Genomic DNA, 24,657 nt, shown 5'->3' on the forward strand with positions numbered 1-24,657 from the left:
TCTTTTTGATACAAAGTCTCACCTGTGCAGTCCTAAGGAGCCTTGCATCTTTACATGACCTCCTGAGTACTGAGATTACAAATGTTTACCACCACAGATGGTATGTTCATTATTCTGAAGTCTAGCTTACATTTAAACACTATGGTGAAAGTACATTCAAAATTAATTTGTTTGATAAAGTAAATATGTTCTGGTGAGATACCTGTCACTTACTTTTTACTTTTTCTTTTGCTTTATACCACTGTTTATTATGCTTACCATTTAAAAATTTTTCTTATTATTGTTTCTTTCTTTACAAGCTTTGTCTTAGCAGAAAATAATAGTGTTTCTAAAGCAAAATTGTTGAAATATATTTTGAGGTTCAAGAACAAATAATATGAGTTCTGAAACTTAAATATTTAAAAATATGTTAAAAACTTTGAGGCATAATACAGAAATTTGTCACATTTTTATTTCCCTTTAGATTGATTCAACTTTATCTTTTGATACAAATCACAGCTCATTTTCTGAAATCTTCACAACGTATGCTAATCTACTTGCAGATACAAAGTTGGGTCTACACTTAAAGGTAGATGAATTTAACACATTTGTCTTTTTTTCACATCTTTATATTTTTGTTCATTTGTCATGTTAGACTTTTTGCAGGGAGACATGTAGAAAACGTGAAACTTGTAATAGTAAAGGGATTAGCATTAAAATCCCCCATATTCTGACTGATCAGATCTGTTTAAACATGGAAGGTTCTTCCTCATGAGACTTGGGCTTTGGTCTACCTGATCTACAAGTACTTGAGTATGTCTTCTCAAAAGATGTGCATGCTTGTGTGTGAGAGGGCAGGTGAGCATATGTATATATATAAAACACATGCTGTTATAGATCTTCAAATTCTGTCAAGGCCTAGTATTTACCTCCTACATGTACCAAACAGCAGGCCCATGATTTTCCAGGGGTTTTTCCATTCTCTACCACCTGTCTCACTACTGTAGGAGTAGGGATTACAGCTGTGCACTGCTGTGCCTGCATTGCCTGAGTTTTGGGGCTCAGACCTTAGGCCCTCACACATTTGTAGCAAGCACATTTCTCAATGAACTATTTCCCTAGCCCAAAAAACATTTCTTTAAGTGTAACCATATGATCTTTAACTTTTGTGTTTATAAATATCAGATTTAAATTGGTATTTTGGAATTACTGTAGTAATTTCAAACTATTTTTTAGTCTTTTTTCCTATTGAAATCTTTTAGTAATGGGGGTACAAGAAAATAATTTTATTGTTACGAAGTTTAAGGTCCTGTAATGTAGTCTTAATGAAAGAATGCTTTTATTATTATTATTATTATTATTATTATTATTATTATTGGATAATTCTTCAGTATGTTCTGCATGACTCATGTAGTTTTTCTCCTTCAAATGTGAAAGTTTTGGACTTTGCCTGTTATTCAAAGGAGATAGGAATTAATACCTAGTTCCTCTTCAGCTCAATATGAAGTTATGTGGGGATTTGGCAAACAAATATTTATAAACTCTCCGTAGAAGCCATTTTTTGTATATAGAATTTAAATGTAATCTCCATTTGTAAAACTGGTTTTTACAGTGTAGTCTTTAAACTGTTGTCCATTTATACAGTGTATTTTGATCATATCCACACATCGCTGCCTCCTTGCAACTCTCCTTAGTGCAGGCGCTCCTCTCCCAGCTCCGTGTCCTCCACGTCAGCCTGCTGGCTCCAGAATTGAAGCTTACATACATGGCTGCATTTTAGTGGGCTTTGGTATCACCCAGAAGTCATTTGTTGATTCTTTGCAGTGCATTCTTACAGGCTTTAGAGAGTAATGGTTTTATTTATCCTACAGGATTCGTAAGCCACAATTAGTGTGATTGACATTTACTGCGCTGCTTCACAGGGCCAAGCCATCATCCTTCTTCCATTCTTCACCAGAGTGACAGAAGACAGGCTAGGAGACCTAAAGCACATTCTGGAAAAGTTCATTGTTCTTAATTTCCCCATGAAGTCTGACGAATTTCCTCCTGATTCCCTGAAGTACAATAATTATGTGGACTGCATGAAAAAGGTTAGTTTTGGTGTCATCAGTACAACTTTGATTTTTTTTTTTCATTTCTTTCCACTATATTTGGAGGGGGTAAGTTTTTATTAACTGGTACACATACAAAAAAATTAAACATATAATGGAATACCATGTAATGTTTAAATACAGATGTATACTATGCAATGTTTAAGCCAAGCTAAACATACCTACCTCTTCAAACACTTATCATTTTGTTATAATGAAAAGTTTCAAGACTCTCCTTTTTCTTTTTAAACGTATACTATATATCACTGTTATCTATGGTCAGGTTACTGTGCAGTGGTACCTCAGAACTTCTTATATCTGTGTAAAGATTTAGTGCCCACTAACGCATTTCCCCATACTTTGCTCTCCTCACAGTCCCTTCACTGTCTCCAGCCTCTGGTGATTGACCTCTACTGTGTGTTGGTGTGAGTTCGGGTCTTTAGATTCCATGTGTATGTGAATCAACTACATTCCCATGCTTGGAATATTTTATTTACCATGGTCTTCAATTTTATCTGTTCCGGTAGAGATGATAAGATTTCAGCCCCTTTCAGGCTTGATGGCCTTCTATTGTATGTATGTATGTGTGGGTACACACGCACACACACACGCACACATATGCATGTATGTGTATACACACTCACATTTTCTTATTCTTTCATTAGCTGATGGACACTTGGGTTGTTTCCATTTTTTTTCTATTGTGCCACCGTAATATAGGAATTCACATGCCTATACAAATTTTATTTCCTTTGGGTATACAGTCTAGTACTGAGATTGCTGGGTTATATGGTTGTTCTCCTGTCTTTTCTGTTTCTGTGATAAATGAAATACTAACCAAAATAACTACGTCCAGGTCATAGTCCACTATTGAGGGAATTCAGGGCAAGTATTCCAGGAACCTTGAAGCAAGAACCATGGAGAGCACTGCTTGCTGCTCACTCTCTGCCTTCGATGTTCATGCTCAGATACTTCTTATACAGCCCAGGTCCACCTGCATAGGGATAGGGCACCAGTGGGGTGGGCTGTCCTATGTCAAGTACCAGTCTCGACAGTTCTCCACAGACATAGCCAGTCTGACTGGGGCATTTCTGTCAGATGTCTCCAGGCAGTTCTGCTTTTAAAATTGTGACTATGCTAATTTACGTTCCCAGCTACAGTGTGCAAGTGTTCCCTTTCCTCTAGAGCCTCACCCTCTCTTGTTACAGCCCTGGGACGTGGTTATGTCATTTTTGGGGTTTTAGTTTGTGTTGTCTCTGGCGATTGTTGGTATTATAAACTTTTTCATATACTTATTCATTTTTATGTCTTCTCTTGGGAAATGTGTTTATCTGTTGGCAATTTTTAAATAGTATTTTCTTTTTTCTTGTTTTGCTGTTGAGCTAATGAAGTTTCAGATGTATGTTAGGTGTGTTGGTCATTTCCTTTACTGTATAGAACCTTTATAGTTTGATAAAGTCTTGTCTGTTTTCACTTTTGTCTCCTGTGGTTTCATGGTATTTTATAAAACAATAACAAAAAGTTACCAAATTGCATGTTCAGACACATTTTTGCTTGTAGTTTTGTTGTAGTTTTAGGTCTTATATTTTTGACTCTGATACATATTTTAGTTCACATTTGACTGGTAAGAGGTAGAAATCTGGTTTCATTATTAAATATATAACTAGTCATGTCTCCAGCACTATTAAATATGTAACTATCCACCTGTCTAGCACCACTTACTGAACAACATTTTTCTACGGTGTGCATTTTTAGCACTGTTGTTGAAAATCTGTTGGCTGTAAATTGGGAGCTTGCTCCTGGAATGTATTTTCTGTGCCACATATTCTGTTTTGTACCGGTACCATTTTGTCTTAGTTACTATAGCTTTGTAGTATTTTTTTTTTTTTTTGGAATCAGGTGATATAATACCATCTGCCTTGATTTTGTTCAAAATGGCTTTGGCTATTCAGAGTTTCTTGTTATCCTATAAGATTTCAAATTTATTTTTCAAGTTTCTTGTTTGTTTTTCAAGACAGGACTTCATGTAGCTTCTGCTGAGTTTTCCTGTATATCCAAGGATAACCATCATTTCCTGATCCTTTTGTTATTTCTTCCTGAGTACTGAGATCATAGGAGTGTACCACCATGGCTGTCTCATGCAGTGCTGCAGATGCATTCTGTCACTGAACTGCATCTCCCACCCCAATACCTTTTTAGTCCTGTGAAGAACATCATTGGCATTTTACTAGAGATTGCATTGAATTTTAGATCATTTTGGATTTTATAGACCATTTAACAATATTAGTTTCTTTTAATATGTAAGCATGTATAGACTTTTCCTTTTTGTGTCTTTTACAATTTTTTCATCAAGATTTTATAATTTTCATTGGTTAAATTTATCCCTAGGCTGGTGTGGTAGCGCACACCTGTAGTCCCAGCATTTGGTAGGCAGAGGCAGGTGGATCTCTTTGAGTTCAAGGTAAGCTTGATCTGCACAGTGATGAGTTCCAGGCCAGCCAGAGCTACATAGTGAAACCTTGTCTCAAAACAGAAAACAAATACATCTATCTCTATTTTATTTTATTCTTTGTAGCTATAATAAGGGGGGATTTCTTCACTTATGCTTCAGATAATTCACATTGGCTTATAGTGGTGCTGCAGATTTTTGTAGATTTTGTGTCCTGTTACCTTGACCACAAGACCAGGAGCAAGGGAAAGATACTCAGCCCCTTACCTGACTCCAAGCCCAAGATCAGGTCACAGAATTCTACCAGTCCCTGAGTTTTGCCCTAGAGTGTGACCACAGAGTCCCACCAACCCCCCTAAGCTTGCTGCAAGAGATACTACCAGTAATAGGTCACCCTGCAAAGCTCCACACACACACACACACACACACACACACACACACACACACACACCACACTCTACCACACCCAACACACATACACACACACACCACACGCACCGGCTTCTGCTCAGTTCCATGTTACTTCTCACCTGAACAGAGGCAACCATTCTCTTGGGTTTTTCCTTTCCTAGTAAATCTCTTGTGTGAGATTTGATGTGTGATGTGGTTTTGTGATATTCCTTTGGTCCAGATGCTAGGATACTGTTCCCATCAGAGCTGTAACACTTCCTCAGAGAAATCTTCATTTACAGAAGCAAAGCTATGACACTTGCATTTGGGAAACCTTTCTAGTCCGAGTAGGGCTGTAACATTTCTGTTGGGGAAGCCTTTCCCTTCAGAGCTGTAGCAGAGATTTGTTGAGAAGAGACACAGAATGGTGGCTGCCTCTGATCAGGAACAGAGACAGCAGAGTGCTGGGGGGGTGGGAGTGCGGGGGCTTTAATGGGGTTTTGGAGCATGCTCAGTGAGCTGGTGGAAAAGCATAGCATGGCGATAAGTATTGAGTGGTTGCCAACTTTGAAACGTTGCTTGGCTATTAATGCTGAGTCAAGGATGCAGGGATTTCCAAGTCCCAGACCTCCAAGGCAGGGAGATTTTTCCACTGAATTCAGGTCCTAGGAATTTAAGGCAAGCAGCAGAACAGAAAATGATCCACCTTAGAAACCAGACAGCTACTAGGATGCATTAGCTTAACATATGCCTCACTTGGGCAAAGTCCTGAGCACTATAACCAGGGCTCCTACTGTCCCTCCTTCAGAGGTGCAAACCACCAACAGGAAAAAAAGACAAAAAAAAGGAACTCAAAAAGAACAGAGTCACTAAGGACATGACTAGTGACAAAGAAACTAAAAATTAGTTTTGGAGGTAAAGAAATGTTGTATCTATGGAATAGGACTAGTAAGAGGTTGGAAATTACATGTGTAAAGGAAAATTTTAAGTTAGAACTTGTCTGTTTCTGAAGATAATATTGAAGATATCTCTTAGACTCTAGATGTAGAACATACAGACATTGCAATAAAGAGTGGGAGAGTGACCAAAATATAAACATTTGAAAGTTTATGTGAAATTATTGTATTTTTCCAATGAAAACTTTTTATATATATTTATTTGTATCTCCACGTGTGTGTGTGTGTGTATGTGTGTATGTGTGCATATATGTGTTTGTAAGTGTGTATGTATGTGAGTGTTTGTAAGTGTGTATGTACGTGTATAAGTTCATGCCATTTCAAACATGAAAACTCAGAGGACTACTTTCCAGAGGTAGTTCTCTCTTTTCCAGCATGGGGGTCTTAGAGATTGAACGAAGAGTGACAGCAAGCACCTTTACCTGCTGAACCATCCTGTACCCCCTTTCTCTATTTCAAAATTCAAGTTAGTAGACTGCACCTGTGGGACGTGCCTGCCATTCTAGAGCTTGAGAGGTAATCAAGAGCTCAACAACCAGTCTCAGCTGCATCGTTAAGCTGGAGGCCAGCTGGCTCTATTAGACTTTGTCACAAAATTTCAAAAAGTAAAATAAAATAAAAGACTAGAAAGATGGTTTTGCAGTTAAGAACACTTGTTGCTCCTGGAGAGGGCCTGAATTCAGTCCCCAGCACACACAGTTGTCCATCCCTCCAGTTCCAAGCGATCCAGTTCCCTCTTCTGACCTTGGACACCAGGCGAGTTGCATCCATGCACGTGCACCCATGGTGTGCAGCTTTCCTAAGTCAGAGCTGCATGCACTTTCACGACACTGATAATGGACTTCTTTTGTCCTTCTGTTCTGTTTTTAGTTCCTAGATGCTTTGGAATTATCTCAGAGTCCTATGTTGCTTCAGTTGATGACAGACATTCTTTGTAGGGAACAGCAACATATTATGGAAGAATTGTTCCAAACCACCTTCAAAAGGATCGCTAGGCGGTGAGTTACTTTAATCTAGGATTCCCTGGAGTCATAAGCGTGCTGTTTCTTGAGTTGGCATATTATCTTCTTGTTTTTAAAACAAACAAAAAAATATAGGAGGAATAGTAGTTCTCATAATTCACTGCTACATTTTAAATTTCTTTCTCCGTAACACACTTTTCTTGTGGAAAAAATTCTAATCTATTTAATAATTAAGAGAATTAGGCTCCGGGGAGAAGAAACATCCTTTTCTCAGTTTTCTTCCCCACAGTGTCTTTTTTCTCATTACTGTTACAGGGTTACTTTTGAAAAGTTAATGTACATTTGTACCCATGTACTTAGGGAGCTAACATAAGAGCTCAACCAGTTCTTCTGTCCCATGGGCCCTGGGGAGCAAACTCATGCTTTTTAAGCCATCTATTCAGATTTATTCTGCTTTATTTATTTGTGAGTATGGGGCCATCCACTGAACTGTGGAGTGGCTGAACCATAAATGTGGCCCTTTTACATCAACTAGCAAACAAGACAATTCCCCACAGCAACAACCACAGATTGATCAAGGCAGTATCTCAATGAAGGCTTTCCTCTTAGTTGACTCCAGATTGTGCAAGTTGACAATTCTAACTAGGACACCAATGTTACATCTGAATGAAATTAAAAATTTGATTTTAGTCATAAGTCACTTACGAGTATATCCTCTGAGAAGATATAGCCAATTGTCTTTCCCCAATTATTTAGTAATTATTATATGTGTGGTATTATCAATTAGGTATCTTTCTTTTATTTTAAAACTTTAGAATTTGATTTTTTTTTTTATACCCAGTTTTCTTTTTTTCAATGTGGGCATGGTATACTTGTGTCACAGTACATGTGTGGAGGTGAAGAGACAATTTTTTGAGTCTGTTAACGTCCTTCCTCCATGGATTATAGGAGTTCTTTGTTACTTTGTAATTAATAATCACTGAAGCATACAAAATATGTGTTCAAAGCATGTTACTTTATCTGTCTTCTTAGGAGTCCATGTGTCACACAATTAAATCTTTTGGAAAGTGTATACACAATGTTCCGGAAGGGTGGCCTCCTTTCAGATGTCACTCAGGCATTCGTGGATCGCTCTCTCCTCACCTTGTTGTGGCACTGTGAGTTGGACACACTGAAAGAGTTCTTTAGCAGAATTGTGGTGGAGGCCATTGATGTGTTGAAGTCCAGATTTACAAAGGTACGTCATACACAATAGTAAAGAGATTGGGGGGCACCGTATGCTCAGTCCAATGGGAACTTGTTCAAGGAACACTCCTGCATCCAGTAGCAGTCTGTGGCCGCTTGGAGCCTCTCTACTTTCTTTTTTTTTTGGAGCTGGGGACCAAACCCAGGGCCTTGCGCTTGCTAGGCAAGTGCTCTACCACTGAGCTAAATCCCCAACCCCTGCCACACTACTTTCTTAAAGCAACTGACTGGCAACGTGATGGCTTAGAATAGCAGAGGTGTACTCTGTCTGCATGCAGAGAGCTGTGTTTAGTTACACCAGGCCTAAGTCATGTTTGCTGGACATACTTTGCTTGTGGCTTTCACAGAAAAGGCTTTCCTTGACTTTCATGCCTCCCATGTTTGTGACATCCCTGGGTCTGTGCTGATATTGTTTCTATTTTTGCGTCCCTGGTCATGTTACCTCTTCTTGACTCTCACTCTCATATGAGTCAATTTAGGGCCCACCTAGTAAATCCAGTCTAGCCACCCCATCAATATATTCAACTTAATAATTACTGTAGAGACCCCTTTGGTTATAGGCAAAGTTAGTTTCCAGGAATTGGCCATCGTCCTGACAGTTTTAATACAGTAATAGTGGAATACCATTCAGCCCTCTGAAAATAAGCAACTGACTCATTATAAATAAAAACAGCAAAGTAGGTGAAATTTTTTAGCTTGTGTTTTGTGATTTTACCTGTGTTTTTACCTATACCTTCAATAAGACTAGACAAACCCTTGTATTCTGGGCTTACTGTGTGGCCCTTTTGTGTTACTTCTGTGTTTTACCCAGTATGACATATCGATGCTGTTTCCACACTGGACAACCTGGACAAAACCAGGAAGTGATTTGCCTCTTTGTTAACATTATTTTCTATCTCAATAGCATTAAGAATTAAAGTTGATGTTGTGAAGATGATTTTTTATGTTTGTTGAGTCCAAAGATGTTGCATCTTTTCAGCTAAATGACACTTTTGACACTCAAATCACCAAGAAGATGTGCTATTACAAGATGCTAGCTGTGATGTATTCTCGTCTTTTAAAAGATGATGTTCACTCTAAAGAATCTAAAATTAATCAAGCTTTCCAAGGCTCCTGTGTTGCAGAAGGAAATGAACTTACAAAGACACTTCTTAAGTAAGAGCTTACTTCGTTTGTGGTTATGTTTGATTTGTTAATATTTGGCGTAATTACACAGTTTTTAGATTTTTGGATTTCCTTATTTTTCATACATACATACATACATACATACATACATGCATACATACATAGGCAAATGTTTTGCCTATGTATGATATGTGTACCACATGTATGCCTGATAACTGGAGGTCAAGAGAAGGTATCAGATTCCTTAGAAGTGTAGTTATAGATGGTTGCAAGCCGCCAACACATAATGGGTTAACGGGAACTGAACTTCTAACCTCTGCAATTGCAATGTGTTAACTGCTGAGACTTCTCTCCATTCCTTGGGGTACATATATTTTTAAATGCATCTATATAATGCAAAGTAAATTTCTTAGATAAATAAAGTATTTTTATTTCTTTATATACAGAGTATTTATATGGCCTTTATTGTGTTGTTGGGCAACAAGTGATTATCTTTCATTAAATGTGTATGTGTGTCTGACACTGTATGCCACATGTGTGTGGGCACCATCAGAGGACAGAAGGTGTTATATTCCTTAGAAGTGAGCTTCCTGATGTATACTGGGAGCTGAGCTTACGAAATCTGTAAGTGTTCTCCTCAGTCACATACTTATGTTTTAGTGATAGCAGTTGCCTCATAAGGACAAGGGCTCAAATTTAGACTCCTGTATATCTTTCACATTCTTCTTAACACTTGCACTCTGAATGGATTTGTATATTAATATATTTAATAGTATGAATTGCAGGAAGAAATGTTTTTTTTTATCATTTGTAATTGAAAGGTTCTGTATAAAGCATAGACTAATGAGATATACTCTCTCTAAAAGTAAGTTCTACTGAAATCCTTCCAGACTGGACAGACTACCTCATCTCATTTGCATCTCCAGACTTGCATTCTTCCTTCTTACTCTAGTCCAAGCTTACCTTCTCAGAGGATGATGTCACCATCTATCTATTTGTATTAGCACGAGACCTAGGAGTCACATTCATTTCTCCATTTGATGGTCCCTCACCTCCATTAATACTCTAGTTGGTAACCACATCTAGTCAGTTTGACCCTATTAGTTTTCCTTACAATATGTTTCCTGTCTTGTATGATCTTGTTCTAACATCTGGACTGCTTTTAAAGCTATAGCGGTGATCTCATTCTGAATTATTTCTGTGCTAGGCTTGTCTTCCTTTGCTTTCCTGACCCCTACTACAGACTCATAATCAACTAGAATGCTAGCCTAATCTGTTACCTTTAGCGGCAGGGCTGGCCCAGAGTATACATATTGCTGAGTCTGTGGCAGGTCTCATACCATACTGGGAACAAGCCATAAATTATGCCTACAGACATGTGCACGGTTGTTTCAAGAAAGCCTTTGAAAAGCAGTGGCTACCTGTGTGGTTTATTGAACCTGTCCTGAAGAACAAAATATGTATCTTAGTATGTTAGGCAAATTCTGAGGCAAATGCCATCTTTCCTTTACTTTATGGATGTTTATTGCATTTATACCCTCCTGATACAATGCACAGTGTTTTAAGTGCCACCTCTCTCTGCTCATAATGTCTGCATATATTTTTCCTTCAGCTAACATTTCAGTGTTCATCTTAAGTCATGCATCTGAGGTCCCAGACAAAGAAACCTTAGCTCAGGCTTTTCTTTTCCCCTCTTAAATCTTTTGTTAGCCCCTTAGGATGGCTGTTTGTCCATATCCTAGCTTTCCTATCTTGAGTGTGCTTGCTGTTGCACTTAACACTCTTACCAGGAATGTGCTAGGAGGTGTGAATGTGCTTGTTTGTGTGTTCCTAATGCCTAGTACTGTGCTGGTAGAAACATGACACTTGAGATCATCTGATCTGGTTATCTAACAACTATTGATTCAAGCCTCAGTGTCCACATTAAGTAAGTTGAAGTACAGCCTGAATCTCTCTTGCAGGTTGTGCCACGATGCATTTACAGAGAACATGGCAGGGGAAAGCCAGTTGCTGGAAAAGAGAAGACTTTATCATTGTGCTGCATACAACTGTGCCATTTCTCTGATAAGCCGAGTCTTCAATGAGTTGAAATTTTACCAAGGGTTTTTATTTAGTGAAAAACCAGAAAAGGTGAGTGTTCTCAATAACTTTCCCCATGGCTGACTGACATTGTAGGATTTCAACAGTTCAAAACTTACCAATTACATTTATACCATATTTCCCACCTTCCTATAATGTTAAATATAGGGGTATGGGCTCTAAAGTGCTTCTCTTTGATTTGGGGGTAGAAATGAGCATGTTTGAGGCAGATTCTCATATATCCCAGACTTGCCTCAAATTCACTATGCAGCTTTCTGATCCTTCTGACTCTACCTCCCAAGAGATTACAGGTGTCTATCACTATGCCCTCTTAATGTGATGCTGAGGATAGAGCCTGGAGTCTTGAAAATGCTAGGCAGATGCTATCAGTTGATTCAACCCCAGTTTTCTATGATTTATCAAGTAGAATTATTCTTCAGTAGTTAGTTATGAAGTCAGATATTTTCATGTAGGTTTTTCTTTTTTATAGAATTTGTTTATTTTTGAAAATTTGATAGACCTGAAACGTTGCTATACATTTCCTATAGAAGTTGAGGTAAGTAAAATTTTCAATTTTGTTTCTAAGTTAAAAATATTAGCAAATGTTTGTAGAGAAAAGCAGGTATTATTTTGAACATGGTTAAGTCTTCATTTGCTCTCAACTCCACAAACAGGGAGTGTTACGTTAAACCTGGCAATTGGAAGTTTGAAATGTCCCCTCACATGGCTGTAACAGCATTTGCTTATTCCTTCTCTTGATTGTGAAAGACAGTGCCAGCTGAAGAAACTTGATTTCTGAGTGACATTCTCCAATCACAAAATTAAGATTTATACTCATGGATCTGGCCATGGTTGGGTAACCTGGGCAATAGGAATCAGGAATAGCTTGAAGATTTGCTGCAGCAGGGGGTACATTTGGTCTTATCATGGCTGTGCTTGCAGCCACAGCCATAGGTGAGACAATAGCTGCTGTTTTCACATCCCATGCCACTGGAAATAGGAAGGTGGGTGAAACCTAAGCCTTCATCCCATTGCTGTCCCGTCCCCAAGGTTGTCAACCTGACCACGTGCCAGTGTCTCACCCATGCCCTGTACTCTTTTGCAATGAGAATAGGACTTTTTTTCCTGAGCATATGTTGAGAAAATGAAAACAAAAATGACAGCTCTCCTAATCTCTGCATGGACACTCGCCATGCTACCTAGCAGAGCACTGTAAGGTGCTGTAGTGCATCCTAGCTGTATAGTGTGTCTGTACATAGCTGGACAGTTGAGAAACAACCTCAAAGGTCAAGTGAAAGGTCAGTCATATAGGCCTGTGAAAGCAGAGAATGATTCTCGAGCTAAGTGTTTTGGTTAGCTTTGAGGAAATCTTTGGGAAAGGCTGTACCTGCAAATATATACACATTCCTTTTTAAGGATGGTTTTGAATACTTTTAAATTCACAAAAATGTCTTTTTTAGTTTGTAATGGGGGAGGGGAATCCAGATTATTACTAAAACAAAAGCAATGTGACCGTGACTCTAAAACATTGTAAATGATAAGTTTTTTTTTCCTAATAGGTTCCTATGGAAAGAAAGAAAAAGTACGTTGAAATTAGGAAAGAGGCCAGGGATGCAGCAAATGGGGCTTCAGGTAGGACACTTTCAGAATGACTTAGAATACTTCTAGTAGTTGATACTTGTTTATGAAAAAGAAAGAATAGTGCCCAGCAAGATGGGCTCAGTAGATAAAAAGTTCTTGCTTCATAAACCTCATGACTTGAGTTTAAACCCTGGAACCTATGTAAAAAAACAGGGTGCAGTCGTGCACGTCTGCAGTCTCAGTACTCGTACAGCCAGATGACATAATCACGTAGGCCAGTGAGCGTGCAGTATGCAGTGCAGCAGCAGAAACAAGAGAGAACCTTCTCCTTAAAAGATCTCTGACCTCACTCACACACCCGCACACATGTGCCCTCCTCCCCATAAACACCTCATGAAAACACAGAATAATAATGATGATTAGATTTAGTGGGGTTTTTTTGTTTTTGTTTTTGTTTTTTGTTTTTTTTTTGTTTGTTTGTTTTTGGAGACATAATCTCAGTACATAGTTCAGGTTGTAGGTTGCCCTTTAATTCATTGTGTAGACCAGACTGTAGACTCACATATCCACCCACATCTGCCTCCATAGTGCTGTGATTAAAGGTGTATACCACCATGTCCAGCAATAATTTTTTTTAATAAAAAATATTTTAGTCAGATGGTGGTGGCTCATACCTTTAATCCCTGCACTCAGGAGACAGAGGCAGGTAGATATCTATGAGTTTGAGGCCAGCCTGGTCTACAGCCAGGGCTACATAGAGAGACCAAATAAATAATTAAATATTCTAAAACACTGAAATGTAGTTTGGTTATCTCCCCCCCCCCCACCGTAGCAGCTGATGTATTTCTTTGTTTGAACATGTTTTTTTCTTTTAATTTTATTTTTTTACTTATTAACTTTATATCCCCCTCACTGCCCACCTCCAGATCACCCTCACACCCAATCCTTCCCCCTCCCCCCGCCCCCTTCCCTTTTCCTCTGAGTGGGTGAGGTCGTCCCCCCCCCACCCCCAGAATTCCCAACCCTGGCACTTCAAGTCTTTCAGAGGCTAGGTGCTTTCTCTCCCACTCGAGGCCAGACAAGGCAACCCAGCTAGTAGATCATATCACACATACAAGAAACAACTTTTGAAATAGCCCCTGCTCCAGTTGTTTGGGACCCTCATGAAAGCCAAGTTACACATCTGCTACATATGAGCAGGGAGGCCTAGGCCCAGGCCATGTATGTTCTTTGGTCAGACTCTTCGAGCACCAATGGTCCAGGTTAGCTGACTCTATTGGTCTTCCTATGGAGTTCCTATCCCCTTTGGGGCCCAGCATTCATTCACATACACACACACACACACACACACACACACACACACACACACACACACACACACACATATACATATATATTCATTCAGAGGTCTGTGTTAAAATGTAAGCCCTGGGCTGGGCATGGTAGCATATGCTTTTAATCTTAGCACTTGGGATGAAAAGACAGATGGATCTCTGAGTTTGAGGTCAGCCTGGTCTACAAATTGAGTTTCAGGACAGCCAGGGCTACACAGAGAAACCTTGTCTCAAAAGCAAAACAAACAAACAAACAAACAAAAACTGTTGCCTTGTCCTTTTTCATTCTCTTTTAAACTTCCCAGCATCTTGCACCTCCCTCAGAACAACCATGCCCAAGGCCTCTGACCTGCTGCCTGCGATACCTGTTACTCTGTCTGCTCCCCTTTCCACTCTAGTACCACAGCAGTCCTATCTGTCCTTGTGGGTCTCACACTTGCTTTGTCCCTCTAATAAGCTCAGCTGTGGGTAATCACATGCCTCAGGCATTTTATTTGATGTCCACTTCCCAAAGAGGCTATGCCTGGCCTCCCTGATTAAACTTGACAGGCTCTTTTCTATGATGTATATTCGTATGCTGATTTATTTTATAACTTTTATTATTTTTAATTTGAAGATACAATTTGGACCTCTTTTCTAAGTCCTTGACATAATTTGAATTAGCTATTTTTAGGAGTATTTCTTCCTATATCTGTGCTATATTTGATGAGCAAAATGTATAACGTGAAAATTATTAAAAATCACATCCAGTTTAACTAGATTTTTTTTTGGTGCATGTGACAATAGAGAGTAACTATTCAATAGTGGCAAAAGCAAAGGAAATTCTTTTCTTTGTTCCTTTCGCTAATCTGTACAATAGACTGAAAGTTACAGGATTGGTGAAAACTTTGGCAGAAATATCCTTTAATTTTGATATTACTTGAGGTCTGAAAAACATATTTCTTATTGGCTATATTTGAATACAAATATATTTGCTTCTGCTTATTTTTCAGGCAATCCTCATTATATGTCTTCATTGTCATATTTAACAGAGAGTAGCCTAAGTGAAGAAATGAGTCAATTTGATTTCTCAACTGGAGTTCAGAGCTATTCATACAGTTCTCAAGATCGTAAACCTACGACGGGCCATTTTCAGAGAAGGGTGATAACATTTCACATATTAAGAGTGTCGTTAACATTTATAAAGAAAGTTACTGTTGTATCTTGTAATTACTAGTTGTTTGTCAGTTTCAGTAGCCCTGTAATAGTAAACTTGATTTGGAGACTTTCCAAGATCTAAGCAGGTCTCTCACTGTTAAGTCAGCAATAAGATTTTATCAGTTAGAGGTCAAGATCTCACCAGAATCACCATACAGACAGCAGAGGTAAGATAGCAGACGTGGCCAATCTGAGGCATGTCCTCAGGGAAGGGCCTTGACAGATGGTTTTATTGCTGAAAAGAGACATTGTGCAGACAAACACGTAATTGGGGCTGGCTTGCAGATTAAGAAGTTTAGTCTGTTATCATCTATCATCACGGCAGGAAGCATGGCAGCGCTCAGGTAGGCATGCTACTAGAGAAGGAGCTGAGAGTTCTACATCTTGATCTGCATGTAGCAGAAGAACACTGTCATATTTCCTCCAACAAGGCCACACTTCCTAATAGTGCTACTAACTATGCCCCTATGGGGACCATTTTCTTTCAAACCACCACAGGATCTAGGGGTATATGTGCTTAGAATGTAAGGAAAAATAGAAGCTCTGTTTACTTTTTTAGTTCTATATTAAAACATATCAAGTATATTTTAATGTTACCAAATCATTATTTTCAGTTAAATTGTGTTATTTTATGCTATTGCCCTTAAATAAGCTTCTTAAATCTACTGACATTTAACAGAGGCATTGCTTGGATTCTTCTTCATAGGAGCATCAAGATTCCATGGCTCAGGATGACATCATAGAGTTAGAGATGGATGAGCTCAATCAACACGAATGTATGGCGCCCATGACATCCCTGATTAAACACATGCAGAGAAATGTGATTGCACCTAAGGGAGAAGAGGTATTTTCTCCAATCATATGTTTTCTTGAAGTATCATCACTGATGTCACTGTAGGATTAACTTCATACTGGTTAAACATATTGCACATTAAAGAGCTGGATTCTTCCTTCTTCACATCTTCTTCATTTTCTTATAATAGCAAAATCTGACATTCTTTACTCCTTTTCAGAATAAGTTTGTGTTTTATTTCAGGGTTCAATATCAAAAGATCTTCCACCTTGGATGAAATTTCTCCATGACAAACTAGAAAATGCATCAGTATCTTTAAATATCCGTCTCTTCTTAGCCAAGCTTGTTATTAATACAGAAGAGGTATATAATTTTTTTTTTAATTTCTTAACTGATCTCTGCAGTTCTGACCATCTACATTGAAACACCAAAGCGAATGAAGCTTTAAAAAAAAATAGAACGTAGAGTTACTGTTCTTGCAATACATCAGATAACCACATTTAGACACTTCTTCCAAATCCTTTTGTCAAACATTTTATTTTCCGGCATTAGGAGAGAGCTTTCTGTACAGTGCCTTTCCTAAGGCTGTGAGCCTTGTTTATGTAACAGATTAATGAGTAAAACTATTCCTGTTAACTATATGGAAAATGGCTATCTTTATCTATTCAGTAGGTAAATGTATTAGTTTTTCTTCATATAACCTATGCCAGAAATGTGTACTCCCTACCAGTAGTGCTACCGTCCCAAGATCATAATGGCTCTGCAGACAGACGTCGAAGACCCTCATGTTCTCAGGACTGGCTCCTGTGACCCACTTACTTTTCTCAGGTGTTCTCTAGGTGGAATTAGTGTTCTTACATTCACACCCCCCGCCCCCTTGGTGTTTCTGTCTCCAAATTTCCTTTTTCTAAGAACTCGGTGTGTGGGATTCCAGACTACCTTAATGCCTAACTTTGGTACTAACCTGGTCATGTTCTGAAAGTTTCAGGAGTGGCAGGGTTGGGGGGCATGCAGTTCAGCTATGGTATTTGGACCACATTCTTCCAAGTGCTGATTTATTAGCTACTACATTGGCCACTATTGGATGATTTCTTGGAGCTGGCAAGAAACAGACCCCTTTATTCTGCTACACTGCATTTACCAGAGTAGAAGTGAGGGCCTGAGGGGTTTCTTGGACAAGCCCCAGGAGCCTGGCATGCATCTTTCTGTAGACCGGATTGCTTGGGTACTCGTGCATCTGATTGTCATGACCTTATTTCTCATGGTTTTATGCATGTGCATAAAATAATTTTCTATAGCTACTATTACTCAGGACAGAGTCATTGAGTTTTAGTAATGGGAGCCATTATAACTCTATTTCCATTGAGTTACTTAGGAGTCCTTGAGATAATCCAGTGTAAACTGGATCTTACTAGGTTTGGTAAGTGGAAGTTACAACTGTTTGAGCTTTTTGTCAAGTCATAAAGTATGATGGAGAGTACAGTTTTGTATTAATACTTTAGTCTTCAACCGTTATCTATACAATCTATACATGGCACTTCAACTTTCTCTGCAGGTCTTCCGCCCTTACGCAAAGCACTGGCTGGGCCCCCTGCTACAGCTAGCTGTTTGTGAGAACAATGGAGAAGGAATTCACTACATGATAGTAGAAATAGTAGCTACCATTCTCTCTTGGACAGGCTTGGCTACACCTACAGTAAGGAACACATTTCTTATGGAGTAATATATCATTCCTTTTCTGGTGCCCTACAGTGGGGATGTCAGATGAGTTAATGTCCTCTTGACATGATGTTGCTGTTTTAGCTATAGTTGTACTATAATGCACTAATACTCTACTGTATCACTGCTGGCTTTTACCTTCTTTAATCTACCTTGGTAATCCCACTGGCCTTGCCTTTTTTACTAAGCTGGGGGTGTTATGTGTATTGTTTTTACTCGCTAAGAGGCTGGAAGGTAGGTAATAGTTAAGTCTCTATAACTGAGAATGTCTTCTGTGCATTTGGGGGCAGTTGTATATGATAGTTCATTCACTGTCATAATGTTAACTGTTACCTGTGAAATTGTTAAGAATGACTGGCAAGTAACTGCCATTGCACAACACTAGTGAGTGCGTACTAGGTGGTGCGTAGTGAGTGCATAGTGAGTTGGTTTGATGGAGTTTTGCTTATTGATTTGAAAACATGAACTTGGATAGTGTACAATGATTTTCACATAAATTTATCAAATGCACCATCCTTAATATACACTTGTATAGTGTTTTCATGTATTTGTGTCTGGATGTTCTTGTTTTGTTTATTTCACAATAAATCAAATCTAGATTTCTTGGTATTGATGTGATAAAGTAGATAATAGCCCAATGAATAACATGAAAGAATTTAACTTAAGAGCCATCTAAAAGGCCATCAGGAGGAGCTCAGCTGCACTTGAAAGTGGAATTGCCAGTCTCTGGCATTGTAACAATGGGTGAAAGGGTGAAGTACTGGTGCTGCCTCAGTAACTCCTTGTGGTGAAGTGAGTAGAAGTACTGAAATGGGGGACAAGGAAGGTATCAGGTGGCACAGTGGTGAGGGACCCTGAAGAGAGGGCTCTTTCAGCTTCACTGACTCAAAGATAGAGAGAGGGAGGTATAAGAAAGGCTAAGAGCCGAAGTATAATAGGTCCTGGTGAAAACAAATCTTACAGATTCCCTTCCCACCTTCTATTGGGTCTTAAGAGAGGGTCCTAGACAAGACCTTTGTCAGGGTTCTCAGACAGAGACCGGAAGTAGATCTTTGAATGGATAATACAAAGAGGACAGCCAACCAGGGCCTGAGCCCCAATCTTAGCTCCGTCTGAGGACACAGTACAGTAACTGTGCCCACATCTGAGCAGCCACAGTTTCACCCACCACCTGCTAAGGAATGATACTATCTGTAGTCAGCATAGAAAAGCAATATATGGTTTAACTAGAAACTAGATTCCTCAGTAAAATGCCAGGCTTCTTTTAGAGTTGGGTGTTTGGATTACTTCCAAGGCCTGGTGTGATGGTGGATGCTTATAGTTCCACTGGTTTATACTGGTAGGGGGTTCTGTAGTTCAAGAGCAACCTCAGCTATATATTAAATTTGAGCTAGCCTGTGCTACATGGAAATCTGTTTCAAAACAGCAGCAACTACAAAATGGGGTAGGATGAGATGTTCTTCCAGAATGGAATGTTATGTCTTACAGAATTTTAATGTATTTTCAGGGAGTCCCTAAATATGAAGTCTTAGCAAATCGATTGCTTTATTTTCTAATGAAATATGTCTTCCATCCCAAAAGAGCTGTGTTTAGACACAACCTTGAAATCATTAAAACCCTTGTTGAATGCTGGAAGGAGTGTCTGTCCATCCCTTACAGGTATGTAGTTGCTAGTGTTTACAGAATTGCTTAGGAAAAGGTCAAAGAGCACCAAGTTTTAAATGCTAACTTTAAGGAAGTATAATTATATGAATTATCAGGAATATAATTTTTAAAAAATTGCCAACCCAAAGAATGATTATAGTAATAATTTGAAACTGACTCTATTTATAAGGTAAACTTTGCTACTGATAAAGCCACCACTTCAGAGTTTGACAGCAGAAGCATTTCTGGGTGCCTAGCGCCTCCAGTGTTCCCCACCCTCCTCCCTTCTCTTTGATGTGACACTGGGCACCTGGAGTATAGGGCCCTGCAGTACCCGAGCCCAGTGTCCCCCAAAGACTTAGTGTGATGATTTCACCTGGCCTGGAGCAAGCTGAGACTTTCAAAGAAGTTACTATTAATTGACTGGGTTTGGACATAATTAGAATAGTTAAGAACTAACAAATGGGTAGCTGAGGAGGAGGGTGACCCTGTAGGAGGATCAGCAGTCTCAATTAATCTGGACCCCTGAGATCTCTCAGACGCTGGACCACCAACCAGGCAGCATATGTAACACCAGCTGATATGAGGCCTCCAACACATAGACAGCAGAGGACTGCTGCGTTTGGGTTCAGTCAGAGAAGATGCACCTAACCCTCAAGAAACTGGAGGCCCCGGGGAGTTTAGCGGTCTTGTGGGTTCGGTGAAGCGAGGACATCCTCGTGGAGACGGGTGGTGGGGAGAAGGAATGGGATGTAGAACAGTTGGAGAGTGGACCGGGAGGAGAATTAAAAAAAACAAAAACAAAAAGAAAAATAAGAAGAAAAATACAATCAGGGTCTTGGAAGTAGGAAAAGGCTGTGTTCCTTGTAGTGTGTAACTGAAAATTTGCCTTAGAAAATAATTCATTTTCATATTTCTCTTTCATTGTGTAACTTTTTGTTTTCTCCCTTGTGCTGTGTTACAGGTTAATATTTGAAAAATTTTCCAATAAGGACCCCAATTCTAAAGACAATTCTGTAGGGATTCAATTATTGGGCATTGTAGTAGCTAATAACTTGCCTCCCTATGACCTGAAGGGTGACGTCACGAGTGCCATGTAAGTACTATACTTTTGGCTTGGTTCTTTCATAATCTTTCTGGATTTGATTTTCAGATGTAGTATTGATATATCTAGGGACCAGACCAATGTTAAAAATACTTGTACCCAAAATTATAAGGCTGGATTTATAGTCCGTTTGGAAGGGGAAATGTATCTGGAGTAAAGAAGGAAATTAAGTTTAAGGCTGAGACTAACAAGATGACTCAAGGGTAAAAGTGCTTGCAGCCAAGCCTGAAGAATTGAGTTCAGTCCCTGGAACCCACATGGTGGAAGGAGAGAACCAGCTCTCCCAAGTTTTTCCCAGACCTCCACATATCATGCTGTGGCCTAAATACTCTAAATAAATAAGTGTAATTGTTCTGTATATATCTATAAACAGAAGTTGTTAGGTTTTTTCTTTTTAATTTCTATATGGGGGCGGGTGGGAAGAGAAAGAGGGGAGGAGAGAGAAGGAGAGAGCGAGAGCACACGGCTTCCCATGAGTACACACGGAGAGGCCAGAGGAAAGCATCATTTAACTTTCTTTATTAATTTTCTGCCTTATTTCCTTCAGCCTGGGTCTCTCCCTGACCTGGAGCTTGCCATTTCATCTGCGTGGACGGCCAGGCCAGCTCCTGGGATATGCTTATCTTTGCCCTCAATACTAAGGTTACAGGCTTAGTGGTCATGCCAGCTTTTGAGGGTACTCAAGTCCTTGTGTTTTTACAGCAAATTCTTCTACACACTCTTCTATCTCACTTGCCCCTCCTCTTATGTTTGAACTGGCATTTTAAACATTAACACTTAACAATACCGTAGACTCTATGAAAATATCTGAACTATGAAGGGGATTCCCCTATATTGGCAGCTCTCTTCCTGGGCTCCAGCCTCACTTTATTCTGTCTTGAATGATGGCGGTCACATATTCAGGATGGGGTAGGTATGATATGTCGAAGAAAGAGGCTATAGTAAAATAGTTCAGAACATGACAAAAAGGTACTGGTCTTGACTCCTCCTCCTCCTCCTCCTCCTCCTCCTCCTCCTCCTCCTCCTCCTCCTCCTCCTCCTCCCCCCCTCTTTTCTTCTTGTCAGCATCTCACCAAGTAGCTCTGGGTATCACAGAACTTGATTTGTAGATTAGACTGACCTGAACCTCACAAAGCTCCTTCTGCCTCTCCTCCCAAGTGCTGAGATTAAAGGCCTGTGCCACCATGCCTGGCTTTCCCTGCTCGTTAGGATTTTTTATATGTGGTTGATGTCCATATAATGTTCTGTAGGTTTAGCCTTGTACTCCTGGATCCCTCATCAGTGGGTTGAGGTGACGGGGAGGCAATTTCAATTCTGATTTGCATATTAGCCTTTGGACCAGTTGCCCCTATTGCTGTTGCTTTAGATAGTATGGGTTCAGAGGTGAGGCAGCCAGTAGCTCAGTGTACACTTGAAAACATCACCAGGAGGTCATGCAGGCTTTAAAAACAAAGAGTTAATGTGCGACTTTGCACAGCGTATCACCCTTCTCTTTCTCAGCATTTTGCTTCTTGTAGATGGCTTGTAGCAGGGAATCCTAGTCTTAGATACTCCCTCTTTTTTTTTTTTAAAGATTTATTTATTTTATATATGAGTATACTTTCACTGTCTTCAGACACACTAGAAGAGGCCATCAGATCCCATTATGATAGATGGTTGTGAACCACCATGTGGTTACTGGGAATAGAACTCAGGACCTCTGGAAGAGGCAGTGCTCTTAATCGTTGAGCCATCTCTCCAGCCCCCCCTCTTTGTTTGAGTGGGATATACTTTTACTGCAGTGTTGAACTGGGATTGGACAGTAGATTTTCATAGTTATAAATCTATATGCATGCATAAATCTATATGCATGCAGATTTAAATCTATATGTAATTTGTGTTACATTTTATATATGTTCTCGATTTGCCTATTAATGTGACATGAGGAGGAGAATTATTAGATTTTTTGTGCCAAATATCAGAATGGGCTGTTTTATGCTTGTTTTCTCTGTTTATTTTAGGTATTTTGAAGCTTTAGTCAATAACATGTCCTTTGTGAAGTATAAAGAAGTATATGCAGCTGCAGCAGAAGTTCTAGGACTCATTCTTCAACATGTTACTGAGAGAAAACACGTGAGTGCTGCATGGTGCACTTGTGATTGTGATTGCCCAGTATCCTCCTTGATCCTCCTGGGCTCAGCAGGGCATCTTTTCCTGTTAACACAGCACTGCTTGTGATGGGATGGGATGGGATATAGGGACTGAGGTATGGTGAGGGAAAGAGCATTTGTCTAGCATCCATAAAGCTCTGACTACCCCAACAGGACAAAAACATGCAAATGTATGTGACTACTTGCTGCTGTATTCAGGGCAGAATGGCTTGCCAAGCATTGCTTCCAGGTTACCCTGTTGGCTCACTTCTCACCATGTGACTGGTGACTTTTCATTATACCCCTGAACATTTTCTTTATCCATCCCTAATTGGATCTCATGCCCATTCCTCTTCTAAAGGGAAAGACAGGGTGGAGTCTTGGGTGCTCCAGGATGGGTGAGGACAGACTTCGTGCTGTTAACAACTTGGAGTGCATAGGAAGGGACCAAGACTGCAAATTGGATCCTTGCCATTTCCCTACCTGTAAATATGTAACTCAGGAAAGCAAACCCTTAGGAAATGGAGCTTCATTTTTGTTTTGGCACTGTAGCCTCCCACCCTTTCTACTTTTTATTTATAAGCTTATTTTTAATTTTTATTTCTTTTTAAAAACAACAATTTCACAGGTGTGTACCTTGTATACTTACTACTCTTATTACCTTGCTATGACCTTGGTCTCCCTTCCACCCTTGCTACAACTCACATTTCCCTCTCCCTCTCCCTCTCCTTCTCCCTTCTCCCTCTTTCCCTCTCGCCCTCTCCCTCTCCCTCTCCCTTTCTTCCTCTCCCTCTTTCCTTCTCCCTCTCCCTCTTTCCCTCTCTCCCTCTCTCCTCTCCCTTCCTCTCTTTCTTCCTCTCTCTTCTTCTCTCTCCCTCCTTCCCCACTTCTTTTCTTCCCCCCACCTTGTGTATTCATTTTGTTTTGTGACTTACCAAGTCAAAAACATTTGTGTGGCAAATGTTACATGTAGATTTTTTGCTACCTTGACCAAGCTCCAGGAAGGGGACGCACTACCAGTGCCCTCCCAGCTTCCCTTGAATCCATGGATAAAAGACACACACACACACACACACACACACATACTCGTCCTTTTTCAACTTGCCTTCTTGACACAATTGCTGTGCACTACTATCTCCCACCTTGAAAACGTTCCCTTATCATTACTCTTAGAGTCACTTCTCCTACCTGCCCTAACGTTAGTTTGTCAGTTGACTCTAGTCCCTGCTTAACATCTCTGAACACTCACCTATAGGAGTGGCCACAGCCCAACACTCATCCAGAGACCTCACATGGTTGCCTGGTTCTCCTCTTTCCCTTTTCCTCCAGGGACCTGAAAACCCTCTGTACCTTGTGCCCAGCAATTGGACCATGGCTCTCTACTGACAAATCAAATACCAATTGGGGAACAGGACCGCCCCTACAACTCACATTTTCTTTCCAATAAAATATAAAAATTTCTTCTCCCACACATAAATTGAACAAAACTATAACAATCATGTAATTACACAGTATGATATAAAAATGATACCCAGTCCATCATATTTGTCAATTAGATAAAGTACTCTACCATCATTCCTAACTTAAAGAATTATAGAACTATCCCTAGATTGTTTATATTTTAGCCTATAACACCATGTGTAAACCATGTCTTCCACTCTATAACCTCTCTCTCAATGTTAAACAACTTGAGTTTGTTTATGAGACAATAACTAGTCTTCAACCCTGTCAGAAATCTGAAAGCAACTTAATCATTACCTGGGGATACAGGAAGCACTTAACACAGCTTTTCAAACTTAAATAATTGTGGCTCTCCAGCTGACTACCTGGAGAGTCACCTAATTCCTCAAAATGTTGGAGCATCTGTCTACAGCCTTCTG

The 24,657-nt window shown here is 39.7% G+C and overlaps 1 protein-coding gene across 1 annotated transcript in view; it reads left to right on the forward strand.

Moving 5' to 3' along the window:
* The window catches only part of Prkdc (protein kinase, DNA-activated, catalytic subunit), a 200,364-nt gene that overhangs the window by 84,036 nt on the left and 91,671 nt on the right, over nt 1-24,657 (forward strand). Inside the window, exons 38-52 of the mRNA XM_032899802.1 lie at nt 464-568; nt 1,902-2,069; nt 6,735-6,862; nt 7,859-8,063; nt 9,051-9,226; nt 11,158-11,326; nt 11,766-11,831; nt 12,835-12,907; nt 15,183-15,331; nt 16,094-16,231; nt 16,424-16,543; nt 17,736-17,876; nt 19,407-19,558; nt 20,508-20,639; nt 22,649-22,760. Of these exons, the coding sequence (XP_032755693.1) occupies nt 464-568; nt 1,902-2,069; nt 6,735-6,862; nt 7,859-8,063; nt 9,051-9,226; nt 11,158-11,326; nt 11,766-11,831; nt 12,835-12,907; nt 15,183-15,331; nt 16,094-16,231; nt 16,424-16,543; nt 17,736-17,876; nt 19,407-19,558; nt 20,508-20,639; nt 22,649-22,760 (2,034 nt within the window). The remainder of the gene's footprint in view (nt 1-463; nt 569-1,901; nt 2,070-6,734; nt 6,863-7,858; nt 8,064-9,050; nt 9,227-11,157; nt 11,327-11,765; nt 11,832-12,834; nt 12,908-15,182; nt 15,332-16,093; nt 16,232-16,423; nt 16,544-17,735; nt 17,877-19,406; nt 19,559-20,507; nt 20,640-22,648; nt 22,761-24,657) is intronic.

This window comes from Rattus rattus, chromosome 4 (genome assembly GCF_011064425.1).
Source record: "Rattus rattus isolate New Zealand chromosome 4, Rrattus_CSIRO_v1, whole genome shotgun sequence".
NCBI classification, from domain to species: domain Eukaryota; kingdom Metazoa; phylum Chordata; class Mammalia; order Rodentia; family Muridae; genus Rattus; species Rattus rattus.